Source organism: Hoplias malabaricus, chromosome 2 (genome assembly GCF_029633855.1).
Source record: "Hoplias malabaricus isolate fHopMal1 chromosome 2, fHopMal1.hap1, whole genome shotgun sequence".
NCBI lineage: Eukaryota > Metazoa > Chordata > Actinopteri > Characiformes > Erythrinidae > Hoplias > Hoplias malabaricus.
In genome coordinates, this window is record NC_089801.1 from 502,226 (window position 1) to 519,401 (window position 17,176).

A 17,176-nucleotide genomic window follows, 5' to 3' on the forward strand; every position below is an offset into this window, starting at 1 on the left:
CAACAGCCCTAGGGCTACTCTCTGGTCTCTAGGCCTACTCAACTTTATAACTTTCTCACTCTTTCCTTTTATCTGCTTGAAAACTTTTTAGAAACCAGGGTTAATATTGTTTAATTACAGATTTACAGATGTTCTTAAAATTGATTTTGTATCAAGCAGGAAGATGAAGACTGTAGTACTGATGAGTTGAAAAACATAGATACACTGAAGAATGGATGGATGGATGGGTTGGTTGATGGATGGATTTATTTGTTTGTTTGTTTGTTGGTTTAAGCAGATATTAGGTCATGCCCAGAACTATGAGTGTAAAAAGAAGCAATCCAGTTTATTGGGTAAATATTTTATTTAGGAGGAAAATTAATCCTAAATTAAATTCATCATTAAAAATAATTTATTAATTATATTAAATTAAACATTGTGCGTTTTTGATCAGTGATATTACTTTGTAGAACTAGCTGGTAAAACATCTTTAAATTGCAGAGATTCAGCCTACAGAAGTGTATGAGGTATATCACACATTTAATAAAAATACACTGAAATACTTGAAAATGAATGAAAGTCATCAATTAAAGAAAATATATGGGAATACTGTTTCTTTTATAATTTGGTGGATCAATTATATCAGCGATGAAAATCCGCCAGTTGAAATAAAACAATACTTATTAATGAATTAAAATATATGGTGCATGTTTTTGTATCGGTGATTTGGCGCCATGTGGCGGACACCGCTGGAACTACAACTGTGGATATACATTGCAGCTGTTCGGCGGTTCACTGGGCGAGTTACAGATTGATGAGGGCGAGGAAAACCCGGTCGTTAAACTTAATATTCAGACTTTTTAGAAAACTCTCTAATTCTGACCCGAATCCTGCGGAGGACATAACGCAAAGAGATTTTCAGCTAAAATAATATAAAGCTGTGTAGTTTGTAAACCATTACAAACTTTAGGGGTGAGCTTTGGATTTGAAAATAAGAGCTGTACATTTGATTACGGTTTCTCAGCATTGGTGCACCTTAACAGTTGATTCATTTCTAAACATAATTAAATAGCTATTTGGATAAATTATGTATATTCTTTTAACTAATCAGTGCAGACAGCTCGTGGTAACGTTTAAACCAAGAAACCCTAGATATATCGGAATAATGTATATCGTATAACATATTACATTAATAATTTAAGCACTTAAAACAATAATCAATTTTTTGGTTCCTAAATGATGTGTGTATTTTCGCTAGATGGCGCTCTCTGTTTAGTTTATTAATTTGAGTCGGCTAGAAGAATCGACTCGTGTAGATTAACAATGAGTTTAATTAAGAGTATGTATTTGTCATAAACAATTAACTTTGAAGAGCATATCGTATAAATGTGTCGTTTATTACAATGACATTAAAATAACTTGCCAAAATGTCAATAATACTGACTGGAAATCCATTCAAATAACGAAATAATCGACTCTACTCAGTGAGCCGAGTCCAGGTGTCGTGACTCAATGAAAAGACCCGGAATGCTTCATCACAACAGTGGAATTTCCCTCACAATTCAAGCCCCGCCTTTTTGTCAGCCTGCACACTTTTGATTGGCTGTACCAACTTTTTGTTAATTGTTGATTGGTTGACAGGTGTGTCAATCATTTCATTTCCTGTTGTTTCTGAGGTCTGATGTGAGGAAAGTTTAAAACGCGGCGATGTCAACATTGGTAAGTAGAAATGCTTTGTTGGAAATAGGTTTAGTATATTACAGTTTTAAGTGTTTGGGTATTCTTTATTCTCTTTGGTCTCTGCTGAGTCCTTAACATAATTTAAACTAACTGGTTTGTTTAATTACTACAAGCTTGTCTGGACCAGGGATTAAGGCTGAATCTCAAATTGCTCCGTACTCCCTCTTTAGTGCACTGCACGGGTCATGAAGTTACGTTTTCTACTCCTAAATACAGCACTAAATATCTAAAAGTAAGGCGCGTAGCGTAAATCTAAATATAAGTTACTTTCTACTATATATTAAAAGTACAATTTTGAGTTAAGTATTGACCTACGTACTGCCCTAGGTAGGGAATAGGTGGCGATTTGAGCTTCACAGCATGAGATATTTAAGATAAAGCAAATATCACCACCAGTTTTCTCATTGTGATTCACTTAACTGGCAAACTTTCCCTCGTTTTTAGTGTTAATGCCTTTTCTCTTTTAAAGTACAGTGTTTTCACGCAACCCTGTCTTGTGCAAACAGTGAGCAGTTCCCTTCACTATGTCCGGTGTCACGCACCAGAACCGGAGGCGGCGCCCCTCCAGAATGTACATGGTCACGGCCGACCACAAGGTGCAGGATCATCTGGAAGGTACCATTCGCCTCCAGAGGGGTCAACTTTGCGTGGAGCAGGAAGGCGGCGGGGAAAGGGGTGGAAGGGGGGATTACCTGTGGGTAAAGGTAAGTGTCTCCCTCTCTGTTGGTTGGTTACAAACTACTACTTCATTCTGGCCGAGGCATTACGTTATCCCGCTTGTTGCCATGAGCGGAGGGAAAAACAAAATTCAAACCCATCATATTATTGAACTGAAAGTCATTGCAGCCTACTAAGGACCTCTGAGTTGAGCTCAGAATGATCCCCACATTTTCATTTTTTTTTTTTTTTGCAGGTGATAGACAATGGCAGCATGGTAAAACTTGACAAACATTTGCTGAATGAAGTGACTCCTGAGCTAGCGGGCTTGTTGGAACCAATTACTGACCTGGACATTCGTTTCAAGCTGCTGTGCAAACCTCATCGGCTGCTGAGACTGACTGCTTTGCCCCTGGGGTCACCAGTGTTGGTGCGCTGGAACCAGCAGACAGGAGAGTTTGCAGAAGCTGAGCTTCGTTACCGTGGCCCACTAACCCGAGGAAGTGCTGTGTACTTTGGTGTCCAACTAAAAGTAAAAATCTTGTTGTTTTTTTCCCAGAAATGTTGTACATTGTCTTTTAATATGAATGTTAACAGTTAAAACTACACCATTGGCTGTACAATTCAAAAAGGGCCCATTCTCATAAGAATGTGTTAAAGTGGCACTTCATCCAAAAATCTGACATTTTATTTTACATTGTTCTTGGTCTTATTCAGGGCCCTGCAGCAGGGAAAGGCACCAGCAATGGAAGCTACAAGGGACACCAACTCTTCACATGTCCAGAGCAGTGTGCCATGTTCGTACCTGCCAACGAACTGATGCTCCGGCGCTCCTCTCGAAGCGGAAGCGCGGGGGAACATGAGCTTGACCGTGAACCTAACAACAGGCCCAACCCAACCCAGGTAAACCACAACTCCAGTAATAACCAGAACTTCAGCAACAACCAGAACCCAGCAAGCATCCTACAGTCACGAACTGCAGAGTCAGTTTCAGCTCCTTTGTCTCCTCCTCCACTACACATTGGTCAGAGACTGAGCTTCAACCTGGATGGCACTGTCCAGTCGGGCACAGTGCTGTTCTGTGGACTTCTGCCTGGAAGGACATCCTCAGGCCTGCACGTGGGAGTCCTACTTGTGAGTATCGAGATCATCTTCAAGAGCCAAGTAGAAATTTTCCAGTTGTGATACTGAGGTCTGGGCTGTGGTGAGGTCTGGCCATTGATTAACATCTTGCATTGTGCTTTTCAAAAAAACTGTCCGAGCTGATTGGTTATAACGTTAGAAATACACAGATCAGCAACAGTCTTTAAATGACCCCAGTGACCATTCACTGCCCGTTTTATCAGCTCAACTCACCACTTCCTCTCTGTTCGTCAGTGGTCAGGGCTCCAACCAGACCAAAACAGAGCAGGTTTGATATTTGTGTTGAATCATTGCCTGCGCTGCAGAGATTCCTTCAGGATGATGGCACATTATTGTGTGTGCAATTGGTCCAGACACTGTAGGGCTGCTAGAGGTATTTAACACTGGGGGGTTCCTTGAAGATTGAAGAACAGGGTAAAAGGGGCTAACAAAGTATGTAGAGTAACAAGTGTGAATTACACAGTGCTCCTATACAGTCAATGGAGCTGAAAGAATGGACAATGAGTGTGGAAACAAGGAGCTGTCTTTATTAATATCACGGCTGATCGATGTAGATGGTTGGGCCTATATGAATTTTTAAAATTTAACATGCTGTTTTTGCAGTTCGGTTTTCTTTTTTGCTATTCCATTTCTGGCTGTGCATGCTGTTTAATTAATGTTGCTTTTATGTTGTGCCTATATTTCTAGGATAATCCAGTCGGAAACTGGAATGGTGTCTATAAAAATCACAAGCTGTGTTCTATTCCTTATCCTGAATATGGCCACATTCTTCCCATCTCTAAAGTAACTGCAGGTAATGCTAAACAAGCCAAAGTAATTGCTGTGTGCAGCATAGTTATTTATGCTGAAGGATATAGCCACGATCACATTAGATATTAACAAGTTGAGCCTGTAACCAGATTGTCAACGCAAATAGTGAAGCTCAGCATGTCTTGCAGCGTAAAATTGCTCATCACAGTGATTCCATAAAAATAAATGGGTTTTCACTTACCACATTTCCCTTTCTAATATCTAGTGTGATCATGACTTAAGGTCATAGTGGAATCTGATTAATTCAGCAGAGTGTAACATTGCTTTATTTTGTTTTGTAGAAACGAGATCAGAGCGAGCATCTGCCCCTGGATCTAACCCAAAAACTCCAGCCATTCCTCCACTTCCTTCCACAAAAACCGCCCTTTTGCCACCTTCACCCACCCACAACAAGAACCCACCACAGCCTTCAGTTCCCACAAACCCAAAACCTAAACTGCCTATACACCCTGATATGCTGATCATGGCTAAATCTGCCCTACATCCTCCTTCTTCTTCTTCAGCATCATCATCTGGAGCTCCAAAAGTTGCTTTAAAGCCCCCTCCGCTTCCTCCACCTAAATCTGCTCCTAAACTTCCTCAACCTCCAGTTCCGCCCATCAAACCCCAAGCTCCGCCTCTTTCACCCCCAATCGAGCAACTGTATTCCTCAAATGGATTTCACAATCCGCCCTCTCCACCATTTCCTGAGGAGAGGACAGATCCTAAAACCTGGCTAGAAGTGGGCTCTATGGTGGAGATGAATGATCCTCCGATTTTTGGAGTAATCCGATGGCTTGGACAAATCCCAGGCATTACAGAACCGGTAGCAGGAATAGAACTGGTACGGCTTTGGATATTTGTATGGATACCACGAGTTGCCTTCGTTACTGTATATAATGATATAAGATTAGGCCTGTAATGATCATGAAACATTAGCTGACAATTTTTTAAGGGGGTACAGCATAGTGGCTAACACTGGTTGCTGATTCCCAGCTAGAATCCTGGTTTAACATCACCTTTCCTTTACATTGTCTTCTGGTTGTCTGTTATTCTGTAATGATGTTTGTGGTGTCTCTTCTAGGATCAAGAATTGAGCGCCGCCACTGATGGCAGTTATCTCGGTGAGCGTTACTTCCGTTGCCCCCCCAATAAGGGGCTGTTTGTCAAACTGCGAAATTGTAGGCGGGATTCCAGATTCCCTGCTCCTGAGGCACCTATAAATCAGGTGGAACGCTGCAATTCAATTGGTGAGTATATGATAGGAGTGTTCAGTTTTGCACACAATTTATAGAAAAAGAAAATGAATGGGATGCTCTAGAGCAGCTGCACATGAACCAAAGCTTCACCCTCACATCATACTCACAGCAATGGTCCAGTTCATAGTGTGAATTTTGTGTCTCAGCATTTGCAGAATGGGGCAGTAAGCGCGTTGAGGAGAACACTCCGCCAGTTTTGGGTCAGGAGGCTCGGAAGTTATATGAAGGCTTTAAGAAAGGCATCCAGGGTCATCTGAACTCCTGCTACTTGGATGCTTCCCTCTTCAGGTGGGATTAAGGCTTTATCTGGAGTCATAATGATGAGCGTTTATAGTTTTATGATGCAACTGTATATTAATGAAGTAAACCTCTCTATTTCTGTTTTCAGTATTTTCTCCTGCTGTAGTTCAGTGGACATGGTTTTGTTTTGCCCGTGTGAGGACAGCCAGCGCAGTGCAGATGCTCAGGAGTTGCTGCGCTGTGAGATTGTTAACCCTTTACGCAGGTTTGCATGTTTGAATCTTCTTCATTCACCTTTCACACCAGCAAAACACAAGTGATCAGGACCTCACACAGTCGTATTATGTCAGTGAGTTAAATCTGAAATGCGATTTACCCTGTTTTGTCTAATTTCAGGTATGGTTATGTATGTGCCAGTAAGACCATGGCTCTCCGGAAGCTTCTGGAAGCTGAGACTACAGATGCAGGCTTTACAAATGAAGAGAAAGGTACTGGTTTTGCTGAGAAGTCGTCTTTGGTGCCCGTGGCAAGACAGACAGGATTCTTTACCCCTGTTTTTCTATCTGTGTATTTTTTTTTTTAGATCCTGAGGAATTCCTCAACAAGCTTTTCCAGCTTCTCCGGGTAGAACCACTTCTGAAAATAAGGTACCTCCCACTTACCATCTCTTCAAACTCCTCTAGTTTTTTTTCTGTGAAACCTTCCTTTCATAATGTAATTTATTCTGATTTTTTTTCTCAATGTCTCACTGTTCATGCAACATCTCAGAACCCTTTTTTCTTCTCCAGGTCAATGAGCCAGGAGCCGCAGGAATGCCATATCTACCAACTCTTCCCTCCCTCTGTCTCCCCTTCTCCATCCTCCCCTGTTCAATCTCCCCCCTCTCCCTCTCAGTCCTCCTCTCTCTCCCCCATCCCTCTCTCCTCACCTGCTGCAGGACTGAGGGTGGCCAGTGTACAGACATTGCTAGAATCCTCCTTCATGCATTCCGGGCTTAAATTTACTGAGGTAATGGCAACACAGACTCGTATCAAAATAGATTTCTGTTTGTGTAGTTTTAGATCCTAATTAGAGTTGTCGCAAGTTATGGGCAGGTCACTGTCGGTGAGGATTGTGGTGTGTTCTCACTGTGCGGATTTCCTGCAGGTGCTCTGGTTTCATCCCATAGTCCAAAAATATGTTGGTGGTTTGGCTTCTTGAGATTGTGTGTGGGTGTCTCTGTGGCTGTGGCTGGGTGAGTGTGGGATGCACACAGAATATTTGTGTTTGCACTTTATGACCAGGATGTAATGGTTACAGAAGATGAATGAATGATTAAATTAATTAATTCATTATCTGTAAGCACTTATACAGTTCAGGGTCACGGTGGGTCCAGTGCCTACCTGGAATCATTGGGCGCAAGGCGGGAATACACACTGGAGGGGGCACCAGTCCTTCACAGGGCAACACACACTCATTCACTCACACACTCACACCTACGGACACTTTTGAGTCACCAATCCACCTACCAACGTGTGTTTTTGGACTGTGGGAGGAAACCGGAGCACCCGGAGGAAACCCACGCAGACACAGGGAGAACACACCACACTCTTCACAGACAGTCACCCAGAGCAAGAATCGAACCCACAACCTCCAGGTCCCTGGAGCTGTGTGATATATATATATATATGTATGTATATTAGGAAAACGTTTTTTCCTCTTCTTATCCACAGGCTCCTTCCTGTTTGCCTCTCCTCATGCCACGTTTTGGTAAAGAGTTTAAGATGTTTGATGCCATTCTGCCTTCCTTAACCCTGGACATCACTGACCTACTGGATGAGAGTGAGAATAAATTTATTATGATTCATAATAACCATACAAACTATTTAGTATGGTCTAGTATAGCAACCATTATGGAACCATAGTGTCCATTCCAGCCACTGTTTTAAACCACTTTATTTTATATTGTTGAGATCCATTGTCTGTGTGAATGCAACACATACTCTTAAAAATGCAACCAACTATTAAATATACATGTGTTGTTTTTTTTGTTTTTTTTTTACCCCCACTCTAGCTCTCAGACAGTGTAGCATATGTCAGTCTGTGGCAGAGTGGGAGTGTCTGCAGTGTTATGAGGATCGGGACATCACACCCGGCCAGTTAAAACAGTTCTGTAACACCTGCAATTCACAGGTACATACTTTGCTCTGATGATATGAAATTACAAACACACAAAGGAAAAAGAGACCCAACAATATGAATTCAGAACTCACAATGGCATCATTCATTGTTGCTTGCTGGAGGTTTTATTCGTACATAATGTTTTTACACAAAGATACCAACAACACAGTTCGTCCTACATGCAGAGGTAGTAACATTTAAAATGCTACTACACCATAACTTTCCCTCCAGCCCACAGCTACTCCTCCTCCTCCAACACACCTCTATTCTTTCACTTCAGAGAATTTTTTTTTAAAGTTAAACTTTTGGTAGAGTTGTCTGAAGCATTTCTGAGTGTTAAAGGCGCCCCCTTGTGGATCATATTCATACTGCTAAATATGAGCATAAATGCAATTGAAATTCTTTTATACAGAACTCCAAACACTTTGCAATATAACAATTAACAATCATTAAAATATAACCAATTTTTAGAAAAAACTTTTTTTAATGCAGGTAGTTGCATATGTCTTGAACTGTCCTCTCTGCCTCAGGTCCATGCACATAAGAAGCGCCAGACCCACAAACCGCTGAAGGTCAGAGTGCCCAAGAGTACGTGGGAGGGGCCAGTGCATGGCACCCGTCAGCAGCTGTCTTTGTTTGCTGTGACTTGCATCGAGACCAGCCACTACGTGAGTTTTGTGAAGCACGGACCGCTCCTAACAGACTGGCTCTTTTTCGACAGTATGGCCGACAGAGAGGGTATGTGACAGAGTATTAATTTAATATTTAAGCTTTATGCCTCTAAAGCATTGTGTGTAATGACCTTAGGCTTGTGTGCAGCTGCTTCAGAGCATCATATTCTATTGGTTAATGCATTTCTGGGGGATTATACAAACTGTGTGCAACTGAACCCCTTTGTCACTTTGGCAGGAGGAGAGAACGGCTTCAACGTGCCGCAGGTGAGGGCATGTCCAGAAGTTGGGCGTTACCTCGGCCTGACAGAGGAGGAGCTGGGCCGTTTAGACTCCGCCTCCCTCAAGGAGCCCGTCCGAAGATTACTTTGCGATGCCTACATGTGCCTTTATCATTGTCCTGAACTGAGTCTGTATAAGTGACCAAACACACTTATTTCTGAACTGACCTGAGTAGTCTCAGCCTTATCAACATGAGAGTCATCTCACACAGCAGGACTTTACTCAAGCTACGTCTTCATCAGTAACATATGATTTATTACCACCAATAACTTTTGTTCTCTGTATCTACCTGTAAAATCAGTTGCCTCAAAAAACATACATACAGTAGGTGTTAAACTTGCACTTTGGTCCTCATTTTTGAGGTTTTTTTTTTTTTCGTCCTCTTCCTGCCCTAAATCCTGACCTATTTAAAGCACCCAGTTTTTGTCACTGAAGGTTGAACAGCACTGAGTATTACAGAAGTAGGTTTCCTCAGTTTAGCCAGATAAAGCCCAAAGTCAATCTTGTACAACAGGAATAGAGCTGAGACACATTGCTATTGCCCAGTCCTCACCTGTGTCCTGCTTTTTGAAATACCCCAGGTGTGTTCAAGACTTCAGGAGTTTGGAAAAAGGCCTCTTTGAGTTTCCTCTGTAAGTTACCATTGAGAAGGTTAAGCAGTTTTTCTCCTGACTTTAGCTGTTACAAATTTGTGATTATCAAATCATATCTACATAAGGTGTACATTTTGAGAGTTGTTCCTCTAATAGGTTTGTGTGTGAAACATCACATGATCTCAGTGGAGTTAATAGACCAAATTATTTAATACCCTGAAGGTTTTATAAAATGGCTATGATCATTGCTGATCATCACTGGGCTTAAACACTCATGTACCTGCATCTTACCACACTTTCCCACCACGTTTTATAGGCCGTGACAGAGAAATCCTTCTTTGTGAAAATGCAGTAAGCCTCTTCTGTTTGTTTCTGTAACTGTGGGTGGGTTACAAATGCCGCTCAGTTCTTTTCTTCTACGGTAAGAAATAACCTGAAGAAAAGTGAAGCCTTGCAGTGGATGATATGATACTATCAAGCCTACAGTTAAAAAGTCTTTGCCAGTATTCATTCTGCAGAAATAAGACCAATGCCACTGTTATCATTAGATCAGCTGCTTTTACTTTTTTTTTTTTCAGTGGTTTTATAATAAGATTTATGGCGGTTCAACAAGCACATCTGTCTTTTCTACCATATTCCTTTTGCACTTTGTCATTTTTTTCTGACTAATTTTCTTCATGGAAATATGTTGATGTATATATTTGATGAATTTCACAGTTTATATGTTTTCAGTCACAGGTACATTTTATAAATGTAAAGTCATGACTTTGATGACTTTTTTATTTTTTGAAATAACATGTATTTCCAACAAATGGCTTTCATTTTTCCACCACTCCATTCGCTGCCGTTGTATGTTTAGCTGAACCTATGTGTGCTTCTGGGTCCTTTACACCTTTATTTGCTACATAAAACATCCAAGAACTTACGTTTCGGCACCGCTGCTTGAGATGAGGGTGGGTACATGAGCTTTGCCTGACGTAAACAAGGACTACTGATGTGCAGACTGACCAATTAAATGATTACAGAGAAGGTTATCGACCAATAACGGTAGCTCTACAGTCAGACCGTCCAATCAGAAGATTTTAGGCTACTTCACCACGCCCCCTTCTTACTCAAGGAAACCAATTGGAGTAGGGGAGGGCGGGACTAGTTCTCGAAGTTCTATGTAAGCTCTAGAAAAACAAAATCCCGGACGTTTGTGAAATTCCACCCGGACATTTTTTCTTAAGTCTAAAAAAGAGGACATGTCCGGGTAAAAGAGGACGTCTGGTCACCGTATATTCATGGCAACAGACGAACTACCATTTTAATATAAGTGTAAACTTGACTCAAGTCCCTGAATACTTTTTGTAAAAGTACAGTGCCTACAATGTTTATTGGAGAGCAAAACATAACAGCTTTCTCAACAAGAGATTTCTAATTGTAGTCCAGTTCAAGGGCAGTTTAATGATGATTAAAATAACTATCCCCAAAAAGGGAAATAATTAAAGTTAAAAGACACAGGAAAACAAAAGAAATCCACACGACCTTAGCATCCAAGTTACACGTTGTGTGTTGATATGCTTGTAGTCATTCTTTATAATCAGACCACTGACCTTCAAGCGGCTCCACCTGTGGACACAGATATTCAGTGGACCTGCAGCTCGAACAATATCCACAGAAAAGGTTGAAATGAAATGGACTGGAGAACTAAACCTGGGCCTAAAATCACTATGTGCAATACAAAGGGTGATATCTGCCACGAGTGCTGCTGGTAACATAATTTCACTTTCTTCATTTATAAAAGCATAAGAACGAGGGCCGTTACACAGCCTCAGACTGTGTCTGTTCATTTCATTAGAGAAGAACTGATCAGGGCTGAAATCAGATATCCCTGAGAACTTGTATTTGGAAAAGAGCTAAAGACAGAAATCTGGAGCAATGAAGTCTACAGCAGATGGATCAGATCAATGTACACATGTTCAAACTCACACAGTTCTGAGAGGGAAAGGCTATTATAAAATACATGTCCACTTTAGAGGAAAGTGTCATGATAAACATTCATAAATACCCCCGTAATAAATTCTAGATTCCCTACACAGCCCAGTGTGTGACCACTTTATCCAACATGACTTTCAAAAGAATTTGCAGGTGATCTTCTCTCTCTACTCTACTGCTAAAGCTTTACACTAGATTTTGGATCATCGCATTTAGCTTTTAGAGTGTCAATGTGGTAATGACACTGGATGATTTGTTCTGGATCACAAATGATATGTACACAATTAAAGATTTGTGTCCTTAGTGTGTGCACTGTTAATTAGAAAGGTCGTCCAAAACTCGTGAAACTTTGGACATAAAGTTTCAATTATTTATTTGTTTGTTTGTTTGTTTGTTTGTTTTAATAGACAATATGCAATTATATGACGTCAGAATTCACAGTATCTCATTATTATTAAAGTATGTTTATTTTGTAAAAAACAACAACAACAAAAAAACCCTGGCAGTCTAAATTCACCCGTTTGTCTTTGGAAAAATGCAGTTATACATCAGAAATTCTCAGCCAGGCAGATGTCTGCTCATTTCTTTAGGCCCTCCAGGGTTTAAACAACACCTCGCAGAGATGTTAACGAGTTTAAACCCTTGCTTTTCACTGGAGTGGGTCTTTAAGAGCAACTCTTTGAATTAAATTAAAAAACGAAATTTACAGTTCAGATCTGTGACAACAGGAAGAAGTGAACATTAAATAAAGTAAAAGCTCTTTCTATCTCAGGTTTTTATTTGAGAATCGGTTGGATACTATTGAGTCGGTTCGCCCCATTGCTGTATGAATCAATTTCCTATCAAGCCTGGACAGATTCAGGACTCCAGTCCGCCAGGTGGCGCTGTCACTGTTCACTGTAGACTGTAACATCGCCGTTATCGGCCTGGTAACACAGCAGTGTAAAAGCAGCTGTTATTAAACTCTTTTTGTTTTGTTATATAAATATTCAACTCCGTTTCCAGCTCCTAGTGGTGCTGAAGGAATAAATTATCTTCTGTGGCTGCTGTCGTCGTTGAAAGGTATGACTCCCGGGCGGTAGTAATTAATCATTAAGGTTAACGCTAATATAAGCTAAAATTTTAGACCCATTGAACATTTAACACCTTAATATGTATTTATTAATACTCTTCGATATGTAATACAGACAGAGAATGTGTTGTTTATGCAGCAATACGTCAGTAAGCTACCTTTTCCTATTCGAATTCTTCATTCCATCTTAAATGCCCATGCAGTTTACTGCCATTTAAGGTGGAATGATCAAGTAACCGGTCATAAATTCATCCTTGAATCTGTTGTTACCCATATTTTTGTGTGTGTGTGTGTGTGTGTGTGTGTGTGTAAGGAGGATTTCACGACTTATTAAAGTTTATATATCATGACATGATTAAGGTATAAACATGCTTCTTCAGAGTTCTATTTCAATTTAAAATGCTCAGTTCTAGTGAAATGAACAGAACCGCAGATGCTCCAAGTGGTGATGAGAGGAACCAGACGTCTGAATCATTAAAGATGCACATTACATTAACAGTAACATGTCGGCACATATACATCTGTTTTTGACACGGGCTGCAGTAAATCTGTTGAGACTATGTCATTGTTTATTGTTTGTTTGTTAGGTTGTTTAGCTGAGTAAGCAGCATCATGTCGTCACCTGGAGGCCAAGGAGGAGCTCTGTCTACCAGAGGAGCAGGTGGACCCAAGAGAATGAAATGGGCCCTGGAACTGAGTTTAGGCAACACCAGGTATGTTAAGGTGGAAATTTGTGTCAATAACAACACCTTTTTTGCAGCACCTCGCTACTCACACACCTTTTTCACATAGCACAGTGCTGTGTTTCATGTTAGCTGTGGATGGCAAAAACATCCTGATATAAAATGATCAAGAATCACTGTTGTTACTTTCAGTCTGATGCGATGGAACAGACACCACAAAGAAGTGAAGCAATATTTTTAAAATGCTGTCAAAAGATTAAAATAAAGTATGTTTTCTGAGTGAAGTATATGTTCAGAGAGAATCTGGCTCGATGAGCAGCATTAAAATACTGATAACGTCCACAATATGCTTAGAAACATTTCTGATCGCAGTGTTTTATCAACAAAACTGATATTACAGACTTTTAGCTTTAAGGCTATGTCACACATCTGACAAAGGCAACAAAGAATGATTTTTTTTTCACATTCTTTCCTGTGTGCAGGAGCCGAGGGGACAGGCAGAGTAAAGAGGGAGACGTTATGTATCCAGTTGGATACTCAGACAAACCAGTACCTGACACCAGCGTACAAGAAACAGACAGAAACTTGGTGGAAAAGGTGAGATCCTCACAGAGCTCGAAAGATGCAGTAGTAGAAATGCAATAGTAGGGTAATAACACTAATAATAATATTAGGGCTAGGCCAATAAGCTGTTTATGCATAAAAGGGCAAAATAATCAATGAATAATGAAAGAATATATATACAGTTACTACTTGAGCACATTAAGGATTATTTTGATTTGTACCAAAGTGGAGGGATAAAGCCTCAAGGCCTTTTCACACAAGGTCTTTACCGGACCTTGATAAGGAAATTTCACACATTTTTCTCAGTATGTTTTAAGAAACTTTTATACTTTGACATGTTTGTTTCCATTCTCTAAGTTCCTCAAATGAAACCGAAACAGATGATCCCTCACTGTTATTGTCCATCTCAGTCTCCCAGGAGTGTCAAATGATGAGGAACAAATATTCTTGGCTGAACAAAAATATGTTTCTTTCTCTCATTCCTTACTCTGTTTTAGAGATGCTGGGACATAGCTCTTGGCCCCCTGAAGCAAATTCCCATGAATCTGTTCATCATGTACATGTCTGGTAACACCATCTCCATCTTCCCTATCATGATGGTGTGTATGATGGCCTGGAGACCCATTCAGGCACTCATGTCCATGTCTGCCAGTGAGTAATATCAGAATCTTTTTGTGCATACCGGTCTAGATAAACTCTGGTGGCTTGTATTAATTATTCAGAGAAATACAAGGCTTATTTTTGTTATTTTGGCCAGTAGTCAAACAAACAGAATAACAAATGCTTTTAAATATCAAGCTTCTGCACTAAGCTCAACTCAGCTGTGTGTATAAAATAAAGTATGTAACCCCAGATGTATGCAAAGAAATGTAGCAAAACGTTATTCTGACCACATTCTGTGTTAAAATACATAGAATATAGTGGCAATATGCAGATTTACTGGTTAAAGGTTTTTAATACAGCATCTCTTTCTCAGCCTTTAAACTGCTGGAGAGCTCAAGTCAGCAGTGGCTCCAGGGCTTGGTCTACCTCATCGGCAACCTACTCGGCTCTGCACTGGCAGTCTACAAGTGTCAATCCATGGGTCTCCTACCAACACACTCATCAGATTGGCTTGCTTTTATTGAACCACCACAGGTATGACACAATTGCAGTGTGTGCTTATAGACTACAAATATTGATGCTGCTCTGTGTATAAAATGCAGTGATCCAAAGGTGAACTTTTTTGCTTTGTGTTTTAACTGAATACAAAATAATCTTTCTTTTTTTTCCTTACAGAGGTTGGAGATAATGGGTGGAGGAATGTTGTTGTGAACATCGAAAACCATTTATACACACACACACAAACACACACACGCACACACTATCTAACACTTTGTAACTTTAATTTCTTTAACTTATGTATGATCTGCTGACTTTGTTGTTAATATGCTTCCACTGAGATGAAAGAGTTCCTTACAAAAAAGATTTAATTAAATCTATTACAGACTGTTTGATTAAGAGTATCCGTTCCTCTGTCACACCCATACATGAAGAGAAACAGCACTGTCTCCTCCCTCAACATTCATGACTGAGGTGCACTTGAGCAAGGCACTTAACCCCTAACTTAGACTAACGTTATGCTAAGCTTGTTTAAGCTCACAACAGTTGAGAAAACATATTTTGGGCCAGATATGAATTAGTCATTACTAGCTGTTTATGAGAACATTTTGATATTAAAAATACAGGTATTGTGTGATTATGAATGTCTATATATTATATCCAGAGAGGTAAGTGTATCTATGTACTGTATGTTAAGCAATATGTGCCATTAAGATGGACCATGCCCACAGGCACACAAACTTATCTTCCAGTATAGAACCTAATAAAGGCAAAGGGCCAGACGGAGAAATATGTTGATCTGAAACATTACTTCACCACATTCCCTTCATTTGTTTCATGTCCAAGTAAAAGCCTATGTACGCCCATTTGTAAACAAAGGCTGAACACATTCCTGGACTTATCAACTAACTCTCCCTGTTCTGCAGCATGTTTTACAATCTGGCACATCTTCAAGAAGCTACATTTAGACCTAAAGGGGGCATCTCACACTTTTGTCTGATAGTATCACATCAGTGATTGTGGTTTGGTTGTTTAAAATGACTTATGATAAGGAAATGAGGGACATTGGTTTGTTTTATCATGGCCTAAAATCTCATGGCAGAGTTGTGTAAACATTTGGTCAGACGGTTAAGTGACATCTAAAAATAAGATATATGCTGTAAATGTGTCATGACCCGCACAAGAACAACCAAATCTCTTCATTTAGAAAGGCATGGCTTACTATATTTTAACAGAAACTCGTTAGTCATGCTTGCCAAGCAACAATATGACTCAGACAGTCTGAGGCAGCAGTGAAATTTGAGGAAGCTCCGTCTGATAAGGAATCAAAATACTTAAAGCAGTATGATGGGATGATACATCGTATATTGAAATTGTAGGTTTGTTCTAGACAGAAAAAATTAATGATTAGCCTGAAATCAAAGGTATTAATTGGGATTGTTTCTACTAACAGAAAAGAAGGCTTTATTTTCTTCTAATTGATGCTCAGCCTTCACATGGTCACCTAACACTAATGTGCCTGAGCCAGGCCTCTTGTTCCTCTGGTAACCATCGTCAATGTACGTTATATTAGCTGGTTTAATACAGGGTAACACCTGTGGCTCCTGAAAAGGTTTCAAAATATTTTGTAGTGTGGTTGCACTTTTGGAAGTTCTCACACACTTGGAGTGTTTTGAGTTACTGGTGTAAACAGGAAGTGTCAATTCATCATTTGTGACTTCATAATTGTGAGGGGGGGATAAACAGTGTAGCTAATAAATAATAGAATTTAAACTGGATATATTACACTGGGAGATGCTCACATTCAAAACTCAAAATCTTAATATAAAACATTAACTTCTTATATATTTGTGATTTTGAGAGCCTGTAGGGAGTGTCCATTGATGGCCAAGAATGCTGTATGTTTACATTACAAGTTTGTTGCACGATTGGAAAATAGCAATGAACTTTTGTACTGATGCCAGAAGGGATGGATTCCTCCTCTTGCAGATACAAGAGCTGTATGATTACGTAACTTACCAAAAAAAAATCAGAACACAGTCGTCATGTTTACTACTATTAAAACTAAATAATCTGGGTCCTGTGCCGAGCTGTTTCTTAGCACACACAGCTGCTTACACTGTCAGAAAACTAAAGGTATATAAGGGTGTAAATGTACCTTTAAAGTACAACAGTGTTTTAAAAATCCAATTGTGTTCCCTAAAGGTACATTACATTCTCTTCTACAGGAGAGGGCAATATGTGTAGCCTTTCATTATAAACCTGT

At 40.0% G+C, this 17,176-nt stretch overlaps 2 protein-coding genes across 2 annotated transcripts; both read left to right on the forward strand.

Annotated features, from left to right (window-relative positions):
- Positions 1-1,643: 1,643 nt before the first annotated feature.
- On the forward strand, positions 1,644-10,271 carry cyld3 (cylindromatosis (turban tumor syndrome) 3). The gene is made up of 16 exons (XM_066661829.1): positions 1,644-1,698; positions 2,226-2,423; positions 2,633-2,908; positions 3,094-3,510; positions 4,207-4,312; positions 4,611-5,152; positions 5,393-5,558; positions 5,714-5,855; positions 5,956-6,072; positions 6,204-6,295; positions 6,391-6,454; positions 6,596-6,815; positions 7,520-7,628; positions 7,861-7,979; positions 8,498-8,705; positions 8,877-10,271. The coding sequence occupies exons 2-16, from the start codon at positions 2,244-2,246 to the stop codon at positions 9,059-9,061; spliced, it is 2,943 nt and encodes a 980-aa protein (XP_066517926.1). The 5' UTR covers positions 1,644-1,698; positions 2,226-2,243; the 3' UTR covers positions 9,062-10,271.
- A 2,099-nt stretch (positions 10,272-12,370) lies between these two features.
- Positions 12,371-15,624, forward strand: emc4 (ER membrane protein complex subunit 4). Its single transcript, XM_066661330.1, has 6 exons — positions 12,371-12,552; positions 13,150-13,275; positions 13,728-13,842; positions 14,307-14,460; positions 14,786-14,946; positions 15,088-15,624. Exons 2-6 carry the CDS (start codon positions 13,175-13,177, stop codon positions 15,121-15,123), a joined length of 567 nt encoding a protein of 188 aa, XP_066517427.1. The 5' UTR covers positions 12,371-12,552; positions 13,150-13,174; the 3' UTR covers positions 15,124-15,624.
- Positions 15,625-17,176: the final 1,552 nt, after the last annotated feature.